Raw genomic sequence first — 15,555 nt, 5'->3', positions numbered from 1 at the left:
CCTGCCTCTGCCTCCTGAGTGCTGGGATTAAAGGCGTGCGCCACCGCGCCCGGCTTGCTTGCTTTTTTTAGGACAGGGTTTCTCTGTGTAGCCCAGGATGTCCTGGAACTCACTCTGTAGAGTAGACTGACTTGGAACTTGGACATCTGCCTGCCTCTGCCTCCTGAGTGCTGGGATTAAAGGCGTGCGCCACCGCCGCTGCAGCTGCTGGCACTGCTGCCACCACCACCCGGCTGGATAGGAGTTTTTGCCAAGAGGGCAACTCTGTACCCTAAGGCCAAGCGTCCTCTAATCTAGCTTTAGGACTCTCTAGACTTTCTGCTCCATGAAGGGGACCTTGGTCAAAAAGTGTGTATGAAGACATAGATGGCCTGACCTTGAAGGTCTCTGGACATCTCAACCTACCATCATCAGGGCTCCAGTGTAATTCCTGAACACAAGCTGTGTGCAAGCTTGCACGCGCACAGCCTGCTCAGGCTGCTGGGTTTGCTCTAGACCTGACAGGTAAAGCTGAACATTACAGTAGGCAGATGTGGCATGGGCTGAGCGTTACAGTAGGCAGATGTGGCAGGCCTGTATCCTGGTGTGATGAGCTTGGCTTCCCTGACTGTAACGGGGGAAGACTGGCACAATGGCCAAGGTGGGTGTAGCAATATGATGTCACAGGGCAGTAGGGGGATGACAAGGGTTAAACATCTCCTTTTCTTTCCTTGGCTGTTGCACAGAGCCCCAACACCAAGTTTTCGAAGAAGAAACCTCTGCCCTCCATCTCGTCTGTTTCCAGCTTGTCCTACGTCTCTAACCCCTGGTTTGAGGAACTCACTAATTTCTTGGTTGAGCAGGCAGTCTCCTTGCTTATCTGCAAGTACAAGTTTGAGGAAAGCCTCAGTAAGCAACTTGGCTTCATCTCCTTTCCTATCACTGAGGTTCTCATGGACATCTTTCTAGGCTTCAAGAAGGTGAAGGGTACCCACATCCGCCTGTCCTCAGACATCAACTGGACCTGTCTTCTTCGTAAGTTGGAAGAAGCTGAGTTGTCACGGCAGGCTCTAAGACATGCCGCCAGGTCAGGAACCTCTCCACATAGTGCCTCCCGTATTGGTGCCTCCCACCATAGCACAGAACCCTCCTCCATGCAACCGGAGCTTACTGGCGACACAGACCAAGACCAGTCTCCAGAGTCCTACCTCTCCCTCCACCCTGAGTTGCCAATCCACCAGCTGTTCAGCCCTCAGGATCCTGGAACAGGCCAGGAACAGACACCTAACCTGTCAGAGACCAAGCACTCTATCATCTCCAATGCCAGTATGGGCTCTAGGTCTTCCAAGACCAAGAAAGTGGTGAACACTGAAGAGGATGAGGACAGGGAGGAGGAGGAAGAGGAGGAGGAGGAGGAAGAAGAGGAGGAAGAGGAAGAAGAGGAGGAAGAGGAGGACAGAGGAAGGAAGGAGGATGAAACCAAGGATTTTTTTGAGGGTGAGCACACACCTCCTAACCCGCCTTTCCATGAGTTGGAGAACTTTATGAATACAACCACTGTAATGAGCCCCAATAACTCCCCATGAGGCCTCTGTGAGCCACATAGAGCACTCCTGTCCTATCCAAGTAGCTGGCCACCCAGCCAGGCCCTGTCTTGAGTGGAGGTCAAGATGACTGGGTGCTCAGGAGGAGCTCTGCTAATGTTATCAAAGGAGCCAAAGAGACAAATGGAAATAAATTACATGTTGGTGGACACAGCTGTCTGGTGCTGGTGTGTGAGCTTCTTCCCTTGCTCCTGGATGCCTGCCCCCTAAATAGCATCTTCAAGGTGAGCCAGCCCCGATGTTCCATGAACTTTTCTTTAGGATATAAGATAGGACACTGATGATCTACAGAAGTAATGATTTGAAAATGGTCCAACTTGGTGAATTAATCATTTTATGGTTTACAGAAGAATGGATGAATGATTACTTACAGAAGAGTGAGTGACAACCCCCCCTCCAAACACCTACATCACCAAAGTCTCACCCCAACATGGCTAATTCTCCACCCCAACCCAGACTCGAGTTCTTCCACCCTGTATAGACTCTGTACAGTGGTTCTCAGCCTTCCTGATCCTGATACCCCTTAATACAGTTTCTCATGCCGTGACCCCAACCTTGAAATTATTTTCCTTGTTACTCCATAACTGTAATTTTGCTACTGTTATGAATCATAATGTAAACATCTGATATTCAGATGGTCTTAGGTGACCCCTATGAAGGGTTATTTGACCACAAAGGGACTCAGCCCACAGACTGGGAGCTACAGGTGGGAGCTACAGGAAGCAAGGTGTAAACTGAGAACTGTCGGGCCTGGTGGATCCAGCAACTGGAAGATTTCCAACATAGGATAGTAGATCCCGCACCCAGCAGTTGTGTCTTCTGTTGATTCTAAACTAAGATTGTCTGGTGTTTTCCATTTGTGGCGAAGAACTTAGCTAGGGCAGAATTCGGCCAGGCTTTGGGATGGGAAGGCTGGGTAAGGATTGAGCTTCAGGGAAGAGGTTAGCCCACAGGCTGGAGAGAGTGCACCCACAGCTAGCTGTGCAGAGCACACAGCAGCTAGCTGCAGGGACCAAGAGAGCGATCTCAGAGCTCTGGAGAGGCAGAGGCGTTTGTAGGAGAAAAACACGGTCTTGGTCTCTGGCTATGTACCAGGATGGGAACAGACCAAGACCGCCAGTGCCGGTGATTAGCGCAGACTGTTTTTTATAATTACATGCAACAGAGGACTCCCTTCATTGGCAGGGCTTCCTCTTCTCTGACCTTGTCTGGGGCGTTCACCCCCACCACCACCTCCTCTATATGCATAATGTCATGTAGCCTTAGTTAGATTACAGGATCTTCTTCCTTTCTCACGTTCAGTTCAGGATCATCTGAGATTCCTGAAATGCTTCCCCATGCTAATGATTTCAGGACCCTAAGTCCTCAGTCCTGGATGTTTCTACCCTCAGTTCCCCCAAAATTATATAAACCTTGAGTCACCTCAAGTAATGCTGATTTGCGTCCCTGCAGCCGGTCCCTGTGTGTCTTCACCAACATACTCACAGGGCTTCAGAAGCCCCTGTCTGTGTCTGATCCCTTTGCCCTCTTGGCCTATGAGCCCTGAGGGGTGGGGGTGTCACATTTGCAACCTGAGACTGCTCATCTATGGAGACCTCCTACCCACACTGGCCAATCTTTGCATCTTTTGAACATAATAAACAAGGTTCCCAGTTGTGCCAGGTAGAGAACGGCACTTTATCCCAGCTTCATCTTATATGTGTCTATATGTCTATCCTTTATTCTCTTGCTTCCCCTAGTCAGGGTTTTGGGACTCAAGCCTTTCAGGTAGTGGCAATGTCTGCTTTGGGTGTATTAGTCAGTGTTCTCTCAAGTAATAGAACTTATAAAATTAATCTCTCTCTCTCTCTCTCTCTCTCTCTCTCTCTCTCTCTCCATATACATACATATATATACATATATGTACATATATGTGTGTGTATATATAGGTTAGAATGGTTAACATCCTGCAATCCAGCTAATCTAACAATCACTGACTGCAGCCTGGTCTACAGAGTGAGTTTCAGGATGGCCAGGGCTACACAGAGAAACCCTGTTTTGAAAAACCAAACAGACAAANAAAAAAAAAAACAAAAACAAAAACAAAAAACAATCACTGACTGTGAATGGAAATTCCAAGAATTTAGTAGTTGCTCAGTCCACAAGGCTGGATGTCTCAGCTGGACTTCAGTGTACACTGGAACCCTGAACAAGTAGACTCTAATGCCAGTGCAGGAATGGTCTTGCTGGAAAGGAGAGAGAGAGCAAGCAGACAAAGAGCAAAAGCTTCCCTCTACCATGTCCTTTTGTACTGATTTCCAGCAGAAGCCCTGGCTCAGATTAGATCTAGATTAAAGATGTGTCTTCCTACCTCAAAGATCCAGATAAAAAGTGGATCTCTCCACTTCAATTTAAGCAAAACTCCCTTATAGGTGTGCTCTCTATTTTGGGGTATTAGTTAATTCCAGACATAGTCAAGTTGACAACTAAGAATTGCCATCACCAGCTGGGGGGTGGTGGCGCACGCCTTTAATCCCAGCACTTGGGAGGCAGAGGCAGGCAGATTTCTGAGTTCGAGGCCAGCCTGGTCTACAGAGTGAGTACCAGGACAGCCAGGGCTACACAGAGAAACCCTGTCTCAAAAAAAACAAAAAACAAAAAACAAAAAAAACCAAAGAATTGCCATCACTGAAAGTCTTCTTCCACAAAGCTCAGGGATATGGAAAGACACAACTGTAGCACTCACTCTGGCTACACCCACACTCTTAGATTCAAGGAAAGCTTGGTTATCTGTCATTCTGAAGGACTAAGGTCCTAAGGTAGATGGATCAGGGATCCATTTGTAGTAGAGGCCATATCCTCTACCTGGCCATACCAATCCTGTGGTTGCTATGCCCCACTGGCCTGACTCTATTCCAAGGAAGGACGGTAGTTAGGACAAACCAAGGGAGTCTGCCTATTTTCACTGATTGCTGAAAATATACGGTAGACTGTAGAGACTGGCCTTTGACCTCTCTTCCAGAGACAAGAAAATCCTGTGACAAGAAAAATGCTAAGAGGGTACCCTTGATTTTCAAAGACAATGGCTGCTAATTAGCACCACTGACAGTTCCCATTGCCAAGTCCAAAAAGAGCTTAGCTCTTCCACAGCTTCAGAGATCTTCATATCTGGGATACTGGGAGAAGTCCCCCGTTGGAAATCACTAGTACCTTATGCTAGAAGTGTGCATCTTTAGCCCATGACCCAATGATCTCTTGGCAGACCGTTGAGCCTGACAGGCTGAAGTTCATGTCCCCGTTTTTAGCTGTTCATGTCTGAAGCTGCAACATTCTAAATGAGCACTCTTCTTACAATGTCTGTCCTGCATGTAGCCTTCCTAGATCCAGTCATCTAGCCTGAAGCTTCCCCCCCCTCACTCTGTCTGTCTTCTTTCTCTTTTATGTATATGGAATTTTTTGTCTGCATGCATGTCTGCACACTAGAAGAGAGCAATGGATCTCAAGGGGCAACCGTAATAGGTGTGAACTGCCATGTGGTTGCAGGGAATTGGTTGCAGGACCTCTGGAAGAGCAGCCAGTGCTCTAAACCATGGCCCCATTTGTCCAGCCTTGAATGTCACTTTTTGTAAACCTCAGAGGCCACTGCTTCCTAGAAGTGGGAGTGAAAACTGCTGGAGTTTTTGAGGTGTAGCTGAGAAACCTCCAAATGCCTCAGTTCTCTGCTGTTCTGCTGATAGCGTGTCACAGTGCCTGCACAGGTGTACTGGCTGGTTTTGTGTGTCAACTTGACAAAGCTGGAGTTATCACAGAGAAGGAGCCTCCCTTGAGGAAATTCCTCCAGGAGATGCAGCTGTAAGGCATTTTCTCAATTAGTGATCAAGGTGGGAGGGCCGCTTGTGGGTGGTGCCATCCCTGTGCTAGTGATTCTGGGTTCTATAAGAAAGCAAGCTGAAGCCGGGCATGGTGGCACACGCCTTTAATCCCAACACTCGGGAGGCAGAGGCAGGCGAATTTCTGAGTTTGAGGTCAGCCTGGTCTACAGAGTGAGTTCCAGGACAGCCAGGGCTANACAGAGAAACCCTGTCTCTAAAGAAAAAAAAAAGAAGAAGAAAGAAAGAAAGAAAGAAAAAGAAAGAAAAAGAAAGAAAGAAAGAAAGAAAAAGAAAGAAAGAAAGAAAGAAAGAAGAAAGAAAGAAAGAAAGAAAGAAGAAAGAAGAAAGAAAGAAAGAAAGAAAGAAAGAAAGAAAGAAAGAAAGAAAGAAAGAAAGAAAGAAAGAAAGAAAGAAAGCTGAGCAAGCCAGGGGAAGCAAGCCAGTAAGCAGCACCCCTCCATGACCTCTGTATCAACTCCTGTGTCCTACCCTGTGTGAGTTACAGTCATGACTTCCTTTGGTGATGAACAGCAATGTGAATATGTAAGCTGAATAAACCCTTTCCTCCCCAACTTGCTTCTTGGTCATGATATGTTGTGCAGGAATAGAAACCCTAAGACAACAGAATCAAGTGGAGAGAAAATGGACCTTTGCTAACAGGGGTGGGAGGAACACATACCTATGCGAACAAGCTCAAAGTGAGAGATGCTGCTCACAACAACATTTGGAGACCAGCTCTGAACCCTTCAATACTTGGTTGGACCTCCATGAGTCTGCTGACTCAAACTGAACTGCTCAAACTGTCTTGGGACTCTGAACTAAAAGACAAACTATGCTTGGAAGGTGGAGGGCACTGGAGAAGCCATGATCACACCTGTGCAACTCCTTACAGGGTAAGCTGGGGACTGTAGTCTGCAGGGGAGGCACAAAGAGGAAACAATTTTTGCTCTGTGTTGTGAAGCTCCTACAACTTTGGATCAGCAGAACTGGCCCTTTCACGAATCTCAACTGTTTGTAAATGATACAGAATTTGGGATGAGTCAGCACAGAGCTCTGAATCTGGGCCTGGGTGGTAGCCGAGGTGATCAAACCTGCTCACAGTTAGTTCTCCTGCTCTCACATCCTCAGGGCTGGCTTACCCACATCCACACCCCCAGAGCCAGCTCCACTGTGCTGCCCAGCCACTGGCCCACTCTCTCAAGTGCGCAGTCTGAGAGGCATTAGGTCACCTCTCCCACTCTCACACCCTTGGGGCTGGGTCAACCATGCCTCCTTGGCCAGGGCCAACCCTACTGTGCTGCCCAGGCCAGGTGCAGGCCCCACTGTCCCCAGTACTGCAGCCCGTGAGGGACAGGAACAGCTCTCCTGTTCTCCTGCTTCACAACACAGGGCAGCAACAAGATAACCAGGAAGAAGCCAATATTCATCCAATATTGATGATGTCACAGAAGCCAAAGATCTCCAACCAGACCCACAATGCAAGTGAAGATGTGTGGACAGAGGGGTATGCTATGGGACAGACTGTGACACACTACAGCTTCCATGATGAGATGTTTTCTATGCTGTGTGTGTGTGGTTTTCATTTTGGGGTATTTATTTTATTAAAGTTTGGATATGAGGGGACAGGGAGATGAGCAGGACTGGGGTACATGATGTGAAACTCACAAAGAAGCAATAAAAAGTATAATTTTATTTTTTTTCTCTCTCTACTTTTACTGACGGTTCTTAAATGCTTTAACATCCCTTCTAGCCTACCACCCCCCAGAACTGGAAAAGAAAGGATATAGGGAAAGGGATGAACCTCTTTAGAAATTGTTCTTTGGAGCCAATCTCATCTGTGTTGCCAGGAAATCAGCAGTTTAGTTCACAGGCCAGTAGTGGAAGCTGGAGCCAATCACAAATGGTTACGAATACACCAGCACTCCAGTTCGGTAGTGTGCAGTGACACAACCTACCAGCAAGACCTCAGCCCAATCCAAATGAGTCAGCAGAAGGGACCAGGACCAATAGGAGTGCCAGAAAAAGTTCGTGGCTGTGCCTCTCTCAGGGAGGGAAGATCATCTAAGAGGCAAGACCAACAAGCTCCTATCACTGTCCATTGAGTCCTTTTTGTACTCGCTCTAAACATCATGTGTCCTCCATGGGTCTTGCCTAACCAATTGTCTTGCCTCAGCACATGAGTCTGTCTTAGTAAAACTCCATGGGAGTCTGTCTCAGCTGACATCACCCTGTCAATCGGCAGAGTCTGTAGAAGTGCAGGAAGCTGAGGCATACCACCACCAGAAGTTTTTTGGTGCACTTTTCTCTATGGAGTCCTGACAAATGGAGTTCAACTACGTAATGTAAGATGGACCAATATATATATGTGTCATTAGCGGCGAATCCCTTATCATATGTCCTTTCAGGTGTTTGTTAAGCAAAACATCCTTTTATCTGAATGTTCCTTCATGAGTCTGCCTTAGCTTTTCATCTATGTCCACTTCAGCAAAACGTTCCTTCACATGTTTGCCCCAACAAAACATCATCCAACGCAAATGACACATAGAATCCTTAAGTTTCCACTTCAAGGGCTGGAGAGATGGCTCAGTGGTTAAGAGCACCGACTGCTGTTCTTGAGTTCAGTTCCCAGCAACCACATGGTGGCTCACAACCATCTGTAATGGGATCCGATACCCTCTTTTGGTGTGTCTGAAGACAGCTACAAGTCATATAAATAAAAAAAAAAATCTTTTTTTAAAAGTTTCTGAGAAAGCCAGGCGTGGTGGCGCACGCCTTTAATCCCAGCACTTGGGAGGCAGAGGCAGGTGGATTTCTGAGTTCAAGGCCAGCCTGGTCTACAAAGTGAGTTCAGGACAGCCAGGGCTACACAGAGAAACCCTGTCTCGAAAAACCAAAAAAAAAAAAAGTTTGAGAGAGAGAGAGAGAGAGAGAGAGAGAGAGAGAGAGAGAGAGAGAAATATAAAATGTCATGAGGTGAGGCCCCATAAGAGTTTTTTAAAAAAAATTGGTTCCCCCAGTTTGGCTTTGGAGTGTAAGCAGTCTACCTAAAGAAAATCCAAGAGAGTCCCCAAAAATATAGTTTTAGGGACAACTGAGCATTCTCAATGAACACAAGCTATGAACATACTGCAGGAAGTTGAAACAGAGGAAGTTGTAAATGGAGAAATGGAAATTACAAAATGATTGTATAATACTAATCATTGGCTACAAAGATTAGAAGTAAACAGTGTTATATTAAGTAGGGAGTATAATGCTCTTGATTATGAACAACAACCTGAAAAGAGAAAGCCTCAACTGAGGAACTAACTCCACATCACTGTCCTGTGGGGAATCCTGTGGGTTATTTTCATGATTCCTAATTGCTGTAGGAGGATCCAGCCCAACCTGGGCAGTACCATCCCTGAGCAGGTAGTCCTGGGTTGTATTAGAAAGCTAACTGACTGGGTATACAGTGGTGAATGGGGAATGCCTTTGGTTCTAGTACTTGGGAAGCAGAGGCAGGCAGATTTTTGTGTGTTCAAGGCCAGCCCTGTCTAAAGATTGAGTTCCAGAACAGCCAGAGCCACACAGTGTATCCTTGTTTCAAAGACAAACAAGCAAAACCAAAAACTCCAACAAAACAACAGCAAACCAAGAAAGCAAACTGAAACCAGGTTTGGTGACTTGCACTCAGGAGACAAAGGCAGGAAGATCTTTGGGTTCGAGGCCAGCCTAGTCTACAAAGCAAGTTCCAGGACAGCCAGGGTTGAGACCCTGAGAGAAAACAGAGAGAAACCCTGTCTTGAAAAAGGAATACATAAATAAATAAACAAACAAAAAGCTGAGCAGAAGCAGAAGCACGCAAGCTGTAAGTAGCCCTTCCTCTATGGTCTCTGCTTGAGTGTTTTATGAAACAGAACAGAAAGCAAACAGAAGCAGGTAGCTTGTAGGCAGTTGTCTTGGCAGAGATATTTTGTGTGAGGCTGCGGTGGCCTTTGTGAAAGGCTGTTCTGGCTGAGCCTTTTGTAAATTATTCTTGTTAGATATACACGAGATCCCCTCCTTCTGAGCCTCATATTTACATGTTAGTTTGGGTTAAAGGCCTAACAAAGGACTCCATTTTGATTCTAACTATTCTGACACGGCTAACTTAGAAACCTGTGGTCTGTCTGTCATCCTCTCTAGATGGAGGACCTCAGACTTCTTCTTCAACTTCCTGCCTCCACTAATTGAGGGTTGATTTGCTAAGGATCAAATCCAGGGATTTGCACTTGCTGAACTCACTCAACTAAGCTATACCTGCAGCGGAAAACATAAGAAACATAAACTTTACTGAGTATCTAGCTAGTGCCCTAAGTACATGCTTCGTCAGCTTCTTAGTAATGTAGCCTGGAGGGGCAGTTCCTTTGTGAATACTCATCAGATGGATGGATAGGTGGATGGATAGAGTGAATGTGTGTACGTGAGCGCACGCGCGAGTGTGTGCGTGTGTTTGTGGGTGAGGGCTCACAGCTATGTCATCCAGCAATCTTAGGATTCTGCCATCAAATGACTCAAGTAGCTGCATGGCTAAGAGAATGAAAAAACCATGGGGTCCAGGAAATGATGTGATTCAGTGCCAGTTTGATTAACACCTGGGGCCAGGAGATTTCAATAACTTTGTTATCTGTCCACTTTGAGACCACAAAATCTCGTGATTAACATAAAAATCTGTAGCTTTATCCCGGGGTCTGAGTGGAGGGACACAAGTTTAGGGGGGTCCAGGGTCAAAGGGGTTCCTGTACCAACTACACCTGAGGATCTCTAACGGGCAGCCAGGTGACTAGAAGCAACCAACCCGGGCGTGCAGCTCTCCGTGGCCTCTCGGGGGACGCTCGCCTCAGCCACTGCTTTATTGGCGGGTCCTCGGAAGCGTGGACCAGTTAAAACCCTCCTGGTGTCTCCAACCCCTTTCCAGCCACCTCCTTGGAAGCTGGGGGTGGGGCCGCTTCACACGGTCCAACAGCAGTGCAGGAGGAACGCGCGCGCGCAGACGATTGGCTGTGGTGGGAGGGCGCTGTCAGAGCTGGATTGGCCGCAGTCGAGGACGGAAGCGCAGAGGTCTGTCGCAGCTGGAACCCGGCCGGCTGGCGCGATGTGGGGCGCGAGCCGGGGCAGGGTAGCGGGGCCGACGCTGCTGGGGCTGCTGCTGACGCTCTCAGTGCAGAGTGGTGGCGCGTCCAAGGCCAGCGCCGGGCTAGTGACCTGCGGGTCAGTGCTGAAGCTGCTCAACACCCACCACAGAGTGCGGCTGCACTCACACGACATCAAATACGGATCTGGTGCGCAGGGGTGGTGACTGGGACCGCCAGGGGGGCGGAGGCTTAGAGACCAGGTGGTCCTAGCGGGGTCTGTGGGTTGTCTGGGAGCTGGGTGGTTGCGAGTCTAGACTCGCTTGTAGGTCGTGACAGACAAGCTTGAGGGAGTGAGGATGCGCGGGCCGGGGGAGGGAGGTGTCCACCGGTCCTTAGGGTCTGGCCGGGGCTGGGGTGAGCCCTTTGGATCCTGGAGTGGTAGGGGCTGTGAGGGAAACTTTTTAGTGTTCAAGACGAGGGTCCGGAGGTCTGTGATTAACAAGAGTCCACGGGTTGGGGTGGGCTGTTACTCTTCAGGCAGCGGCCAACAGTCGGTAACCGGCGTGGAGGAGTCCGACGATGCCAATAGTTACTGGCGGATTCGCGGCGGCTCCGAGGGTGGGTGCCCGCGCGGGCTCCCAGTGCGCTGTGGGCAGGCAGTGCGGCTCACGCACGTGCTCACCGGCAAGAACCTGCACACGCACCACTTCCCGTCGCCTCTATCCAACAACCAGGCAAGCCCCGTTCCGAAACCCGCTGCGGCTGCGTGGGGCAGGGACTCAAAGACAGCGGGAGGGATGTAGGGGAGGGGCCCACGAGGGGACTCAGTGTCAGCTACTGTGAATTGGGAGTTTCTATTCAGAAGCTTATGGAGCTCCTGCTCTGGGTCCTGCCCCCAGGAACTTCCTCCTCCGAGTTAGAAGTGAGAGAGACATTAGTTCCTATTTGGACACAGAGGTGGACCCACAGCGCAGATAATAGGAAACTGCAGGAAGGAGAAACTCAGGTGGGATCTGAAAGAAGTGGGAGCTTCTTCCTACTGAAGAGGTCCTACTGAAGCACAGGGTTCATTGCAGCTGGTCTGGGAGGGACACAGGGAGAATCTGACAGTGCTTTGGGGAGTTTCAGGGGGAAAATGTTGGAGGGAACTTGGGGGTAAGGCCAGTGGGCACTACACAGACTGATACAAGAGGCTCTATGAACCTGAAGAATGGGGTGAGAATCTATTTTGAGACCAGATTTCTCTATGTAGCCCTGGCTGTCCTAGAACGCACTATGTAGACCAGGCTGGCCTTAAACCCCCAGAGATCTGCCTGCCTATACCTTCTGAGTGCTACGCTTAAAGGGGTGTGCCACCAAACCTGGCTAGGGCAGGACTCTTGGCTTCTGTTTTCATAGCTGTCAATGCTAAATGTCAGGGAAAGGACCAGAGGCCCAGGATACTAGGTGCAAATATTAGGGCTAGACATGCAGCTCAGGGGAGTGTGTACCCTCTGTGTGACTGTCCCTAACCCTTACACTCTCAGGAAGTGAGTGCTTTTGGGGAAGACGGTGAGGGTGACGACCTGGACCTGTGGACAGTCCGATGTTCTGGGCAACACTGGGAGCGAGAGGCCAGTGTCCGCTTCCAGCATGTGGGCACCTCTGTGTTCCTGTCGGTCACTGGTGAACAGTATGGTAACCCCATCCGTGGGCAGCATGAGGTTCATGGCATGCCTAGTGCCAATGCTCACAACACGTGGAAGGCCATGGAAGGAATCTTCATCAAGCCTGGAGCAGATCCCTCCACGGGTCACGATGAACTCTGAGAGCCGGATGAGTGATAGGAGGGTGGCTAGGCGGGAATCTCAGGGCCACTCTTGTGTAAGACTTTGTTTGTAGGGGCCCTCAAGTGCCTTTATGATTAAAGAATGTTGGTTTGGGATTATTTTCGCTGTAACCCTGGGGAAGATCTGAAGGTGCCAGCCATATCTGTCTGAGTTACCATCTCCTCTGTCTGAAGCCCCTGTTGATTTTTTGTTTTTGTTTTTGTTTTTGGTTTTTTTTGGAGACTGTTTCACTATGTATCCCTGGCAGGCCTGGAACTCACAGAGATCCACCTGCCTCTGCCTCCTGAGTGCTGTTATTAAAGGTGTACACCACCACAACTGGCCCCAACCTGTTCAATAAACTAATTTTTATTACTAAGTGTGAGTGCATGAGATGTGTTTGTTGCCACCTGTACCTCAGTGCATGCGTGGAGGTCAGAGCAGCTCTGTCTCGCCGCTTCTCATTTTCCACCTTTATGTTGGTTCCAGAGATCACTCTCAGCCTGCTAGCATCACACAGCACACATGGCCAGCTCACTGTCCCAAACCTTTTCTGGATGCCTGTCTGTGCATTATAACACTGCCGTCTACCGTACAGGGTCCTCATAGCCACCAACCTCATTTCCCAGGACTTGATCTTAGGCAACTTTTCTATTGAAGGGCCTTGGCCGCAGGCAGGGCCCCTGCCAACTGGGATGGGCTCAAGCTCCCCAGTACCCTCATCTCTTACTCTCAGGACGCCATTCTTCTGGTGGTTGTAGCAGTTTTGAAACTTATCTTTGACTAAAAGTCCGATGAGGATTCTGCGTATCTACTAGAAATTGACACCTCAGGCTTCCAGACTTCTGATGGCAATGGCACACTCCCCCCTTACTCTGGCCTGCCCAAGGTGCAGGCCCCCACTAGGACCTTCCAAGGCCCTAAAGAAAGAAGAGAACTAGGGAAGATGACTTAGTAGTTGGGAGCACAGCCTGCACTTCAGAGGACTAGTAACTATGTCATGTCAGGTGGTTAACAACCTGTAACTCCAGTTCCAGGAGGGATCTCTCAGACCTCTTATTCCTGCACACATGCGCACAAACCTACAGGGATATGTGTAATTTTAAAAGAATAAGAAGGGACATCTCAAGGGAAGACAACCTCCCCACTCCAAACAAACAACAACAAAACCCACCCAATCTGGGTGGTTAGGGTTGTATAATTTAAAAGCAAGACTAGAAGCCGGGAGTGGTGGCGTGTGCCTTTAATTCCAGCACTTGGGAGGCAGAGGCAGGCGAATTTCTGAGTTCGAGGCCAGCCTGGTCTACAGAGTAAATTCCAGGACAGCCAGGACTATACAGAGAAACCCTGTCTCGAAAAAACAAAACAAAACAAAACAACCAAAAAACCAAAAACCCAAGACTAGAGAGCTGGGGGATTAATTGAGTTGTGGAACAGCTGGTACTTGGTATGTTTGAGGCTATAGGTAGAGCATTTTCTAGCATGTACAGGGAGTAGGGCCCATTTACAACTCTAAAATTAGATAAAATAATGCACATGATGGGGTGTGTAGTTTAAATTAGAAAAGAAAACACACACACACACACACACACTAGCAAAAGGTCCCACACCAGCAGCTGGCAGCTCTCTAGTGGTGTGTGATGGCCTCTAGAGGTGATGGAAGGAATGACAGATTTTCTGGGCTGGACTGAGTAGGTCATAAGGACTTCAGGGAACTAGTGGGGTGATTTCCTGAGGGCCAGGAAAAATCCTAAGAGGCTGAGATGACAGTTGGCTGGGAGGGACTTGGGATAGTGTGGGAAGAACAGATAACATGGATTTGAGAAATCAGTTGACTTTACTAATGTGTGGACGAGAGAAAAGCTGTAGTCAATTTGAATCCTGAGGGGAGGGAGTTATGTCTTGGACCATCACTCCCCTGTCTGTAAGGGACTTGGTCTTTCCACTGACAAACTTATTTTGAGACAGGTTTTACCAGGTGCCTCTCTCTGGCTGGCCTGAAACTCACTGTGTAGCCTGGTCTCCCTGAACTCATGGAGATGCACCTGCCTTTGCCTCTCAAGTACTAGGATTAAAGGTGTGCGCTATTGTGCTTTGATCTATCGCAAAGCTTTGAAATGTCGCTTTAAATTGTGTGTGTGTGTGTGTGTGTGTGTGTGAGAATATGCACCCGAGTTTGGTGTCCTCAGAGGTCAGAAGAGGGTGTTAGAGCCCCTGTAGCTGGGATTGCAGGTGGCTGTGAGCCATCTAGCATGGCTAGGGAACTCATTAAGTCCAATTTTAGCAGCTCTGCACGAGCAGTACTCGATTCTGACAGCCATGCCATCAATCTCTCCAGCCCCCAAACTCTTGGAGCAGAAAAGTTGCTTCCATGCAGAATGCAAAACATTACAAATCAAAAACACAGGAGCAGCAGCAAAATACTTTCATTTTACATTTGATTTTTATTTTTATGAGTATGGGTGTTTTGCCTGCCCATATGTCTATCCATGCAATGGCTTTAGAGACCAGAAGAGGATACTGGAACCAGAGTTACAGATGCCTATGAGCCAACTTGTGGATGCTGGGCATGGAACCTGAGTCCTCTGGAAGAGCAGCCAACCCTATTAACCACTGAGCCGCCTTTTTGGTGAGCCCCCTCTCCTCTTTTTTTTTTTTTTTTTTTTTAAAGATTTATTTATTATTATACATAATCACACTGTAGCTGACTTCAGACGCACCAGAAGAGGGCGTCAGATCTCATTATGGATGGTTGTGAGCCACCATGTGGTTGCTGGGATTTGAACTCAGGACCTTTGGAGGAGCAGTCAGTGCTCTTACCCACTGAGCCATCTTACCAGCCTGAGCCCCCCTCTCCTTAAAAACAGTATGTAGTTCAGGCTGGTCTTGAACTTCTGGCTCTTTTCTCTACTTCCCAAATGCTGGGATTTCTGGATGTTTTATTTTGTATCTGTGTGGAGAGGTGCAGCGTAGTGGCTGTATCCCCAGCACTACAAAACCCCAGGAGGATTACCATAAACACAAGGCTAGCCTGGTCTACTCTGTGAGTTTCCCAACTAGCCAGTGGTATTCAATGTCTCAAAAACCAGCATTCTTGGGCTGGTGAGATGGCTCAGTGGGTAAGAGCACCTGACTGCTCTTCCAAAGGTCCAGAGTTCAAATCCCAGCAACCACATGGTGGCTCATAACCATCTGTAACAAGATCTGACTCCCTCTTCTG

At 48.3% G+C, this 15,555-nt stretch overlaps 1 protein-coding gene across 1 annotated transcript; it reads left to right on the top strand.

Moving 5' to 3' along the window:
* The first annotated feature begins 10,480 nt into the window (after window positions 1–10,480).
* On the top strand, window positions 10,481–12,714 carry Sdf2l1 (stromal cell derived factor 2 like 1). Its single transcript, XM_021209674.1, has 3 exons — window positions 10,481–10,734; window positions 11,065–11,261; window positions 12,054–12,714. The coding sequence occupies exons 1-3, from the start codon at window positions 10,548–10,550 to the stop codon at window positions 12,333–12,335; spliced, it is 666 nt and encodes a 221-aa protein (XP_021065333.1). The 5' UTR covers window positions 10,481–10,547; the 3' UTR covers window positions 12,336–12,714.
* The last annotated feature ends 2,841 nt before the right edge of the window (window positions 12,715–15,555 follow it).

The sequence above is a fragment of the Mus pahari genome, chromosome 12 (assembly GCF_900095145.1).
Source record: "Mus pahari chromosome 12, PAHARI_EIJ_v1.1, whole genome shotgun sequence".
In the NCBI taxonomy this organism is placed as follows: domain Eukaryota; kingdom Metazoa; phylum Chordata; class Mammalia; order Rodentia; family Muridae; genus Mus; species Mus pahari.
This window is presented reverse-complemented; position numbering and strand designations above follow the sequence as displayed.